Source organism: Eriocheir sinensis, chromosome 8 (assembly GCF_024679095.1).
Source record: "Eriocheir sinensis breed Jianghai 21 chromosome 8, ASM2467909v1, whole genome shotgun sequence".
Classification (NCBI taxonomy): Eukaryota; Metazoa; Arthropoda; class Malacostraca; order Decapoda; family Varunidae; genus Eriocheir; species Eriocheir sinensis.
This window is the reverse complement of record NC_066516.1, coordinates 3293948-3306447: the sequence shown is the minus strand read 5'-3', so window position 1 is coordinate 3306447 and position 12500 is coordinate 3293948. Positions and strand designations below refer to the sequence as shown.

At 43.7% G+C, this 12500-nt stretch overlaps 1 protein-coding gene across 1 annotated transcript in view; it reads right to left on the bottom strand.

The window, feature by feature from the left end:
* Window positions 1-12500, bottom strand: part of LOC126995377 (uncharacterized) — a gene marked incomplete at its 5' end in the record, with an annotated part of 56802 nt that overhangs the window by 34334 nt on the left and 9968 nt on the right. The window contains 2 exon segments of the mRNA XM_050854883.1: window positions 11477-11881; window positions 11993-12283. Of these exon segments, the coding sequence (XP_050710840.1) occupies window positions 11477-11881; window positions 11993-12283 (696 nt within the window).

The window sequence follows — 12500 nt, the reverse complement described above, 5'->3', positions numbered from 1 at the left end:
AACTTGTTCCGTTTATCGCCACAAAAGGAGAACGAAGCGATACAAAGCGGAACCCCTGAGCTACGGAGCAGTGTGTGTGTGTGTGTGTGTGTGTGTGTGTGTGTGAGAGAGAGAGAGAGAGAGAGAGAGAGAGAGAGAGAGAGAGAGAGATCATTTCTATCACATGAACAAATGAGATTCTCTTGGAAATTATATAAGTAGCTTCTATTTATTCGTTCAATTCCCCCACGTCAGGGTCTTACTCCCGGCTCGTCCTCGAGAGCTTTGATGATGTCCGGAGCACCTTCTCCAAACTTTGGCTTTTCGAACTCACCTCCGAAATAAGCGTGAATCTTGACGGGTACCAAAAACTCAAGACCAGTCGAAGGATCTTTGAAATCCGCACACATTTCTCGAAATGTGAGAGCGACGGCTGCCGACCTCTTCTTTGGCCATTCTAGTTTTCCAGCCTGCTTGCGTTCCAGCTGCCTTAAAAAACAGTTCTTGACCCCAAATCCAGCAGGCGTTGTGATCCTCCATTTGCGAGAGTCCCACCAGGTGTAGGACGCTTTAACAGTTTGAGGCATCCACCGCTCTGCTTTGAGTTGTGACAGAACCAGCTTACAAGACAGATACACCAGACGGTCCTCCCAGACCAAAGAGCTCAATACTTCGGCCTCGGCGCTCGCCAAGCTAAAGCGCCATTCTCCGTCCTCCGTGTTGGTAAGGAATACCTCGGCGGCAGAGTTCGGTGTGAGGGGTGGCCGCGTCAGTCTCTGCGGCCAAGCAACGCCCAGTACCGGCACCACATCAACAGAGATAAGCAGTAGAGGGTAAGCCTTACCTTGCCAGGCCAAGTTTATGGCAACCCCTGCTTGAGTCTTCTCTAACCCTGGCGGCACATAACTCACTCTGTCGTCACAAGCGGTGTGCATCACCAGGCAATTCCTCATCAGCTGGTAGAAGTTACCCTTGAAAGCATTACCCTGAAGTTCTGGATGGTCCGTTTTCATTCGCGCCCTGAGGGTGTGACCCTTAAGAAGGGCCTCCTGGCCATCTAGTTCTTCTATCTCTACCTCTACGCCCCCGACACCTGATACCACTAAATTAATGTCGAATTCGTCTGGAGCGAAAAGTCTGGTCCCATCCGCAGAGCTCCCAACCGCTACAAGTCTTCCTTGGTAAAGGCTGTTTTGGGCCGCCACCTGAGCCACCAAAGCGCCCACTTCTTTCAACACTACTTCCTGTACTTCCTTTGCCTCGCCCCGACTGAAATCAACAGCAATGTTCTCCACATTTTTCAGTTTCTTCCGGAAGTCACTTTCAGTGAGCAGCTCCTTGATGGCTAGACTGGGGTCGTTAAACCTGATAAACTTATGCGCTGCAATTTTACTTTTACCATAGCACTTCAGATATCCCTTAAAACTTTGAGCAATTTGTTGGTGTGATTTTTCAGAGAGACCGGGTGTGTTTTGTTGATTTATGTGCTTTTTCAGCAATTTGTAAGTCAGTTTATGGTAAAACATAGCTGCCAAATGAGCAGACGTATGCCCGAAGCGGTCTGGTTTTAGTGCACAAGCCCCAAGACCTAACAACAGCGCTACGCACACCGAGTGTCCATGAGAAGCAGCCTGGTGAAGAGCGGTAGATTCCTGTGTCGGATCCACCACACCGTTGACAGGCAAACCACCCTCCGTGATTACTAGGTAGATCAGAAGCTGAAGGCCACGTCGGCTGGCCACTAGAAGAGCCTGCGTCAAAAAGAAATCTCCTGGTTTATCAGTGGAACGCCCCATGTGCTTGGCGAACAAGGTTTCATACACATTCAAGACGTCTTGTAGATGTTTCTTGTTATCCTGATCTTTTGCTTTCTCTTGACAGTTTTCTAGTTGATGCCTTTCGCGATGATAAACTTTCTGTTGAGAATAATGCAGTTTTAGTGATTAGGGTTAATGTATTTTAAAAATGCCTAAACGCCATGATATGAACATTGCAAACATCTGGCAACCAACTCGGAAATGTAATTTTTTATAATATTATTGGCCTGACAAGATAAAAGACTAACTTGTTTCACGGAAATATGTTTGTTCTTAAAGGCCCTTCTACACGACTATCATGCAGTAACTCAACATGGTAATAAAATGTGCGCGGAAAGAAAAAAAAAGTGAAGAAACATGCAGATTGTCAGAAGCGAAGCACCGCCTTTGCTTAAACCGGACAATCAGAGAATTATAAATCTTTGCGTTTGCACCTGGGATGATTTTTGTCTTCGTCATGAGTGTGCAGTGTCCACAACACATCAATATTGTCATCTCCTTCCCACATTTTTTTTTTTTTGTGTGTGTGTGTATGTGTGTGAGATTTCTCTATATCCACCATCACTTTTCCTATGTTACTTATTCCCACATTTCTTTCTTCACTGTAGATACTTTTTATAATGATATATAAAAACATTATTATTTACTTACTCAATGTTTCTCTATATCTTCTCTTAGTCTCCACCAATGCCACATTTTCTCCAATCGGTCTTATTTATCACCCTTTCGCTATCTTTCTCATACGCTCCAGCAACTACTTCCATGTGACTGTCTTATCTCTACACTCACTCTCTATACATTTTTACCCCATCAGTGTCCTCGCATGCGCCTCCGTGGAGCAGTGATCAGAGTGCCTGGCTACGACTCTGCGGGCCCGGGTTCGAACCCTGGCCCGGACAGTCGGCGTACAGCTCACCCAGTTGTCCAGCTGATCGATATATGAGTAGCCTACTTGGAAAACCTGGGGAAGGTAACCTGTGGCAATCCTAAATTTCAGATTGGCCTGTGTCCCGGGGTAATGCGTTCTTACCTATCACAGTCTCAAAGGGGCAATGGTACGGAGATGAGCACCGCAGCCACGCGCAACTATAGAGTATGCACCCAACTCTACCTTAGTGACCTCGCAAATACAACATCTTCAGTCATTCATCCACTCTCTCCTCATTTATCATCCTCTTCCTATTATCATCGTCCACTCCTAACCATCTAGTCTATCTTATTTTAGTTTCACATCGTCTTTTCCATCTATCTCTATCCCATAAGTGTCTAATCTTTAACAATATTTTCGTCTATTTTATTTAGCTGTATACTTTTCTTCTCTCTGATTTCATTTATTTACCTTTCCCTTTACTTTCACTACTCCAAAGCAAGAGTACCATATCTCTCACCCGCATTTCCCATCCATCTTTATCCCATGGTTATAACTTCACTATTGTCGCATGCAGGTTTTCTTATCACTACTCTGCTTTTTATTGCGTCATCCAGGATTGCCCTCATACTCACTTGTCTTGCCTTTATTCATCCATGATTGTTCCTTTTCTATCTCCCATCATTTTCGTATATTCTTATATCTCAATTACTTTAGCCCATTCCTTTACCTATCTAGTTGCTCTTCCGACTTCTTTTATTCCCTTTACCCAAGTCACGAACCCATATCTAATATAGCTATGATCTCAGCTATAATCTCAGTTACTTGGAGAGAGAGAGAGAGAGAGAGAGAGAGAGAGAGAGAGAGAGAGAGAGAGAGAGGGGGGGGGATCAAGGGGGGGGTTAAACCCACCCACCCCTTCAGCAGATCCTTTGTGGAACATTGGAGGGGATATGCCACTCTGACAGCCCTGTAAGACTATGAATGGCCATCATAACAATGTGAGATATATAATCTACCAGTGAACCCTATACTATGGAACGGACACTTGCCCCAGCCTTGTCTTAAGCAGCGAATTTTAGAAAATCAACCGCTTTGGTGCGAATCGCCATTACTCCCTTATTTCTGGGGCTACAGAAACGTTTTTAGTATCAATCGACGACAAAATGAAGGGGCTATATGTTTTTACTTAGCGACTGGGCTCGAAAACCGACTCGAAAGGGTAAAAAATCGAATAAATACGCAAAAAACGACACGGGAAAAAAAACTATTTTTGAGTTCCCAACCTTGAAACCCGCTCATTTTTTGAGAATTTCAAAAAACGTACTTAACAAATGATGTAGCCCTGCCAATGTGCTTTCCAATATGGTGCATAACATTTCCCTACTCTCAGTAGTTCCGTCGCTAGAGCTCGAAACGTAAACCCTGTCGAGATCAATTTTGACGAACTATAGGTTGATATAGGTTGATTTATATAGTGAAATGATTATAAAAAAATAGTAACATATCTTGAAGTGGTTTTAATACAAGTTAGTCAACATATTGAAGTGTTCATATATGAATTTTTATGCAGATATACTAATTTTTGTGGCGTCAGGAAGGTTTTTCGTCGCGGCGCGTGAAATGAGTCAGATTCGGCGAATGTTCGTCGCGACTTCTGGTCGAGCTCGAGCAAAAACTACTGAAGCTAGGAAGGCGTGCTTGGTGGCAAATGAAAGCTCTTTTAATACAGATTAATGATAAGAAAAAAATTGGCAAGCATTAAATAAATAAAAAAGTTATAAGCAAAATACTAGGACGTGTCCAGATCGCGGCAGAAGAGCCGAAAAACAGGCTATTTTGTGACGGCTCGACGACGAACTTGAAATCGAGCTTTCAACATATCCTTCGAGTTGGTCAAACTACATTGCCAAGAGGGGCTACATGCCAAATTACAGCCTTATACAGGCAATAGCAAGGCCACACTAGACAAAACGGCAAATTGTCTGGAGTTCGTCAAAATCGCTCTAGCGACGAAACTACTGGGAGTAGGGAAATATTATGCACCATATTGGAAAGCACATTGGCAGGGCTAAATCATTTGTTAAATAAGGTTTTTGAAATTCTCAAAAAATGAGTGGGTTTCAAGGTTGGGAACTCTAAAATAGGTTTTTTCAGTTGTTTTTTGCAAATTTATTCGATATTTGACCCTTTCGAGTCGGTTTTCGAGCCCAGTCGCTTTTTAAAAAAATATATATAGCCCTTTCATTTTACCGTCGATTGATACTAAAAACTTTACTGTAGCCCCAGAAATAAGGGAGTTATGGCGATTCGGACCAGAGCGGTTGATTTTCCAAAATTCGCAGCTTAATGACAAGGGCGCCGCAAAATCAAGAGTCCGCCGTCCATTACTTGAGATGTCACTGGCTCAAATAATCAGCTATCCATTGGTGTAATACTTCCTTCTGTTTACTCGTAGTGAGTTTTGATAAAATCTGAGACGCTTTACATAGAAGGCTGTACAAAGTGTACATGCTTCTACATTAAAAAGTTGGACCATGGTCCATATATTATGAACATTATACAGAGGAAGTGTGAGGGATCAAGGCGGGTGTGGAACATTTCTTCTCAGCTTCTACGGATTAAAGACAAGGAAATGCTGGTGTTTTTCTATTAAAACCTGTACATACATCCTTAGTGCATTTACTGCAGCAGTTGAGTAACTAAAAACATATCATATGATATGTGGAAGAAATTAGGCAGAAAAGCTAATTTACGCCGACGATCTTAGAGCGAAAAATGCAATGGTTTGGGTGGAATTGCTGGTTCCGCCCACCATACCCCCTTGCTTCATGTTAGTGAAAAGCGACCCGATGAGGGCCACTCCATGTATTATTCCTCCAAGGTCCAATCACCCTTCGTATACGTTGAAAAACTGACGGTTTTGATCTCTGAAAAATCTATTTTTGGGAACCCGGAATGACTAGTGCACGATAGCTATAATGTGAAAGGGATACTCGCTCTCGCGATAAAGCCCAGAGAAAAACGGCAAATATCCCAACTTCTAGACTAAAACGAGTCTAGGCTGCACTAGAAAAAAAAAATAACGTGTGAAACAGTCGAGTTAAGCAATCGAGCAGGGTGCTGGCAGCGCCACCTGGACACGGGCAGTTAGAGGTGCCGCAAGCTCCATTCTTTCAAGGTGCTTCGACGGAGGCTGGAGGAACCTTCTGTGGGGAAGAGGGGGGGGGGGGGGGGAGAAATGTCGGGAAGTATAGCATTTTGAGTGTAGGTAGGAATAACCCCTCACACAATTACTCTTTAAATAACACTCCTCTAAGCAGGTCTGGGCGTGAGAGAGACTTAGGAGTCTTAGTGAGCGCTGACCTCCGTCCTAGGGCTCAATGCATTCAAGCCAAAAATCGGGCAAACAGAGCACTTGGTTTCATCTCAAGGAGCGTAAGCAATAGGAGCGCTGAAGTCATCCTCAAACTCTATTCAGCACTAGTTAGACCTCATCTCGATTATGCAGTTCAGTTCTGGTCCCCCTACTATAGAATGGATATCAAGATGTTAGAATCTGTACAGAGGAGGATGACAAAGATGATTCAGGAGGTGAGAAACTTGCCTTATGAAGACAGGCTGAAGCATATAAATCTACACTCTCTAGAAAGGCGAAGGTTGCGAGGAGACTTGATCGAAGTCTATAAATAGATGAAGGGCTTTAATAAAGGGAATGTCAATAAGATTTTGGTAGTAAAAGAGCCAGGTAGGACACGTAGCAATGGTTTTAAGTTAGACAAATTTAGATTCAACAAAGACATAGGAAAGAATTGGTTCACCAATAGAGTGGTGGACGAATGGAACAGGGTTGGGAGCCATGTTGTGGGTGCCGAGAAGAGGTTAGATAAAGCCATGGATTTTTATTTTTTATTTTTTACGTTGTTGCCTATTGCGCCGGTAGGCATCTTCCCGGTGGGGCCTGATGGTCGGCCCAAGGCTTCTTCCAGGTGGGGCCTGATGGTCGGCCCAGCCCGTTCTGGCGCAGGCGAGTGTTTATAGGTAAGGTGGGGTTGAGTGTACAGGAGCTGCCTTGTAGAGGCCAACGGGCCTCTTGCAGACTCCTTACGTTCTTATGTTCTTATATATATATATATATATATATATATATATATATATATATATATATATATATATATATATATATATATATATATATATATATTTTTTTTTTTTTTTTTACGTTGATTGCCTATTGCGCCGGTAGGCATCTTCCCGGTGGGGCCTGATGGTCGGCCCAAGGCTTCTTCCAGGTGGGGCCTGATGGTCGGCCCAGCCCGTTCTGGCGCAGGCGAGTGTTTATAGTGGCGCCATCTTGCATTGGCTCATGCTGCCCCCCGGAACTCGTTCTTGATTCGCTTGGACGGCTTCCTCTAGAGTCCGGGTTGATGGGTGGTCTTCAGGACAGCATGTGGGTAGTTTTAAGCCACTCGGCGGTGACTGAAAAATCCGAGTGGTAGCGTGGGGATTCGAACCCGCGTCGTCCATCACGCGGTGAATGTGGGCCCAGTACGCTACCACCTACGCCACCGCCTATATATATATATATATATATATATATATATATATATATATATATATATATATATATATATATATATATATATATATATATATATATATATATATATATATATATATATATGAGGAGGAGGTAGGAAGACACCTATCGAACGGGCGTGAGCTACTCCCGGTGAGGATATATGGGAAGCGAGGAGGGTGCTGAAGCCCTTCAAAGACCCTTCCCATGTCCTCACTAACCGTTTCCCTTTTGTCTCATCAACACCAGAGAGCAGTTCAGCATGCTCTCTAAAGACAGTTCCTCTCTCGTTCTACACCACACTACATTCACACAACACACACACCTTTTCCCAAAATTTAAAATTTCAAAATGGCGAAAAATAACACTGCCTCGGAGTCCCCGCCTGGGGGGGGGGACCATAAATTCCCCCGGGGAGGACTGCCCTTCTGGCTGCCGACTTGAGAGGTGTCCTGATAACTCCTCGAACCTCCTCCTTATCAATTTCTGCAACATTCGTGGTCTTCGCTCTAATTTTCATTCTGTGGAACACCATCTCTCCTCCTCTAAACCCTAATTTCTGTTCCTCACCGAAACACAGGTTTCTGAGGCTACTGACAGCAACCTCTACTCTGTTCCCTCCTATTATCTCTATCCTAAATTTCAATCCAAAGCTGGATGTTGCGCCTACGTGCGCAACGACATCACTTGCTCTAGTGCCCACGACCTTGACTCTTCTGAATTTTCCACCATCTGGCTAAGACGTCATTGTCATTCTATTACTAAATACATCTGTGCTGTTTATCTCTCACCTAACTCTACTAACTATGTAAAATTCTTTGACTATTTGAATTCTAAAGTGGAGCACATCTTGACTCACTCCCCTTTCGCTAAAATCTCCATCTTGGGAGATTTCAATGTTCACCACCAGCATTGGTTTTCATCCTCCTTCACTGACCAGCCTAGTAAACAAGCCTACAACTTTGCTCTTCTCAACGACCTAGAGCAGTTGGTTCAGCACCCTACACGTATTCCCGACCGTCTTGGAGATAGGCCCAACATTCTAGACCTCTTCCTTACTTCTGCTTACTCTGTCAAATTGTTCTCTCCGTTGGGCTCCTCCGATCATAACTTCATTTCTGTTTCCTGTCCTATTGCTCCTGTACATCCTCTGGACCCACCGAAGAGGCGATGCTTCTGGCATTTTGCTTCAGCTCGGTGGAACGACCTGAGGATGTACTTTTCCGATTTCCCGTTGAATGATTACTGCCTCCAGGAGAGAGACCCCTCTGTGTGTGCCCAGCGCATCACAGAGGTGATTGTTTCTGGAATGGAGGCATACATTCCACGTTCTTTCTCTACTCCTCATGCTAAAAAGCCTTGGTTTAATCATGCTTGTTCTCGTGCTATTAAAGATAGAGAGGCAGCTCACAAAAGGTTCCAGAGCCTTCGAACTCCCGCTAACTATGACCTTTACATTTCAGCCCGGAATCGTGCCAAATCTATTCTCCGACTTACCAAAACTTCTTTTATCAATAGAAAATGTCAGCACCTTGCTTCTTCTAATTCTTCCCGTGACTTCTGTCATCTAGCCAAAAATATCTCCTCCAATTCCACTTCTTCCTCTTTCCCTCCTCTCCTTAACCCTGACGGCAGCACTGCCGTCTCATCTGTCTCTAAGGCTGAACTCTTCGCTCAAACTTTCTGTAAGAACTCCACCCTGGACGATTCTGGGCATATTCCTCCTACTCATCCCCCCTCTGACTCCTTTATGCCTGTTATTAAAATTCTTCCAAATGATGTTTTATATGCCCTCTCTGGCCTCAACTCTCAGAAGGCTTATGGACCTGATGGAGTGCCTCCTATTGTCCTTAAAAACTGTGCTTCCGTGCTGACACCCTGCCTGGTCAAACTCTTTCGTCTCTGCCTATCAACATCTACCTTTCCTTCCTGCTGGAAGTATGCCTTTGTACAGCCTGTGCCTAAGAAGGGTGACCGTTCCGATCCCTCAAACTACCGCCCTATAGCTTTACTTTCCTGTCTGTCTAAAGCTTTTGAATCAAGCCTTAACCGGAAGATTCAAAAGCACCTTTCCACTTCTAACCTTCTATCTGATCGCCAGTATGGGTTCCGCAAGGGGCGTTCTACTGGCGATCTTCTTGCTCTCTTAACTGACTCTCGGTCATCCTCTCTTAGCCGTTTCGGTGAAACTTTCTCTGTTGCGTTAGACATATCGAAAGCCTTCGATAGAGTCTGGCACAAGTCTTTGCTTTCTAAACTGCCCTCTTTCGGATTCTATCCCTCTCTCTGTTCCTTTATCTCCAGTTTCCTTTCCGGCCTTTCTATCTCTGCGGTGGTAGACGATCACTTTTCTTACCCTAAACCTATCAACAGTGGTGTTCCACAGGGCTCTGTCCTATCACCCACTCTCTTCCTGTTATTCATCAATGATCTTCTTTCCATAACAAACTGTCCTGTCCACTCATACGCCGACGACTCCACTCTGCTTTATTCAACTTTTTTCAGTTGAAGACCATCACAGCAGGAAGTACACGACTCCAGACTGGAGGCTGCAGAACGCTTAACCTCAGAACTTACTATCATTTCCGATTGGGGCAGAAGGAACCTTGTGTCCTTCAATGCCTCAAAAACTCAATTTCTCCACCTGTCAACTCGACACAATCTTCCAAACACCTATCCCCTATTCTTCGACAACACTCAGCTATCACCATCTTCAACACTAAACATCCTCGGTCTATCCTTAACTCAAAATCTCAATTGGAAACTTCACATCTCCTCTCTCGCTAAATCAGCTTCCTCGAGGTTGGGCGTTCTGTATCGTCTCCGCCAGTTCTTCTCTCCCGCGCAGTTGCTATCCATATAAAGGGGCCTTGTCCGCCCTCGTATGGAGTATGCATCTCACGTGTGGGGGGGGCTCCACTCACACATTTCTTCTGGACAGAGTGGAATCTAAGGCTCTTCGTCTCATCAGCTCTCCTCCTCCTACTGATAGTCTTCTACCTCTTAAATTCCGTCGCGATGTTGCCTCTCTTTCTATCTTCTATCGATATTTCCACGCTGACTGCTCTTCTGAACTTGCTAACTGCATGCCTCCCCCACTCCCGCGACCCCGCTGCACACAACTTTCTACTCATGCTCATCCCTATACTGTCCAAACCCCTTATGCAAAATTTAACCAGCATCTTCACTCTTTCATCCCTCACGCTGTTAAACTCTAGAACAATCTTCCTTCATCTGTATTTCCTCCTGCCTACGACTTGAACTCTTTCAAGAGAAGGGTATCACGACACCTCTCCTCCCGAAATTGACCTCTCTTTCGGCTACCTCTTTTGATTCTTTTTTGGGAGCAGCGAGTAGCGGGCTTTTTAAAATTATTGTATCCTTTTTTTGTGTGCCCTTGAGCTGTCTCCTTTGTTGTAAAAAAAATATATATATATATATATATATATATATATATATATATATATATATATATATATATATATATATATATACACATATATATACATAATATCTATCTATCTATCTATCTATCTATCTATCTATCTATCTATCTATCTATCTATCTATATATGCCTCGTACAGGCCTACCGGCCTCTTGTAGACTCCTGCGTTCTTATATATATATATATATATATATATATATATATATATATATATATATATATATATATGTATTTATATCTATATATATATATATATATATATATATATATATATATATATATATATATATATATATATATATATATATATATATATATATATATATATACATATATATGCCAGTAGCAGAACTTTAGTGTAAGGAACATCAGGCCACACATGACAAGTTCATCATCATTCGCTCCCCGGAATGGCCGCTACGCTCAAGGAGACTACGTATACATGTTTAGTCATTGGCTTCGCCCCACAACGCATTGGTGATTGGTGATTGGTGAAATTCCCACACACGACTCAGTAAGTCACTCAAGCAAAAATTATGCTTCAAACGTAGTAAATCTAGTCAACTAGGAAAGGAACAGAAATACATTGCTTTAAAAGAAATATCTCGAATGCTTGCGGAAGCCATTGACAGTTAACAACCAGTTTGTTTTCGCCTGGGTTTATCGTGTCCCTCATCAGGAATTTTTGATACTCTCAAAAATAATGTTTCCTTACTAGGAGGAATTAATACTTGTGTCGCCTATTTTGTATAAGGGCCTTTAAGGTGACAAACGTTCTCTCTCTTACCTCTTCCAGCTGCTGTCTTATGTCCCACGGAAGGAGGTCGATTGGGAACTTCCCTTCGGAGTTGGCCACGTAAAGACACCCCCCGAGGTCCCGCATTATCGACCTTGCCATACCCAGATGGTTAGCTTCCAAGGCAGCATGAAGTGGAGTCGTTCCTTGGTCGTTCCTGTTGAAAGGCATAGCGCCACACAGCCTGAGGAATGTACCAGTGAGAGGGCAGTTGTTGCGAGCGGCGAGCACCAGGAGGTTGGTCAGGTCGCCGTAAGCTTTGTCTCTGTAAGGCCAGCAAGTCAGCCAAGGCGTCTCACCTCGCAAGCTCTTTAAGAGGTGATCAATTCCATTCCTCAGGACAGAGTCTTCAGATCGTATACGATTTTGTTCTGTCTGGAGTGTGTTCAGGAATAGCTGAAACATAAAGATGCAATATTTACAGTCAAAATAAAGTACATAACGAATCACACAAACACGTATACTGGATGTACACAGAATAACGAGCATTGTGTTCTTTACACTAACCCTGGTGACAAGGACCTTGACGCGCACAGTTACATCAGGAGTTAGCCAAGCTACTTGGAGGAGGGAAAGGCCACTACTAATAGTGGTGAGGGGCGCCCCCGCAGCCGCCAGGAGTGTCACTATACGTGGTCTATTACAGCTGACAGCAAGGACTAGGGCTTCGGAATGGATGTCTTGGGTGATCTGGAGTGGAGCCCCTGCGGTCAGCAGTTTCACGGCTTTAACCAAGTCGTCGTTGGTACTGATGGTGACGAGCAGTTTCCAGTAAAGTTCCTCCGGCGATTGTTTCTCCTTGAAGGTAAATAAGAATCAAAACAAAATTATTAGCATTACAGTATACACAAGGATATAATGAGGCTACAAGAGGTCAGTCGGTCTACAAAAGCCAGCTCCTGAGGTTCAGTTATTCACCAACTGCCCACTCAATCATTATTATGTACCTAACCTCCTTTTGAAACATTTGAGTGTTCTCAGTTAACTATACACATCTGCTTATTGTTTTTCCAAT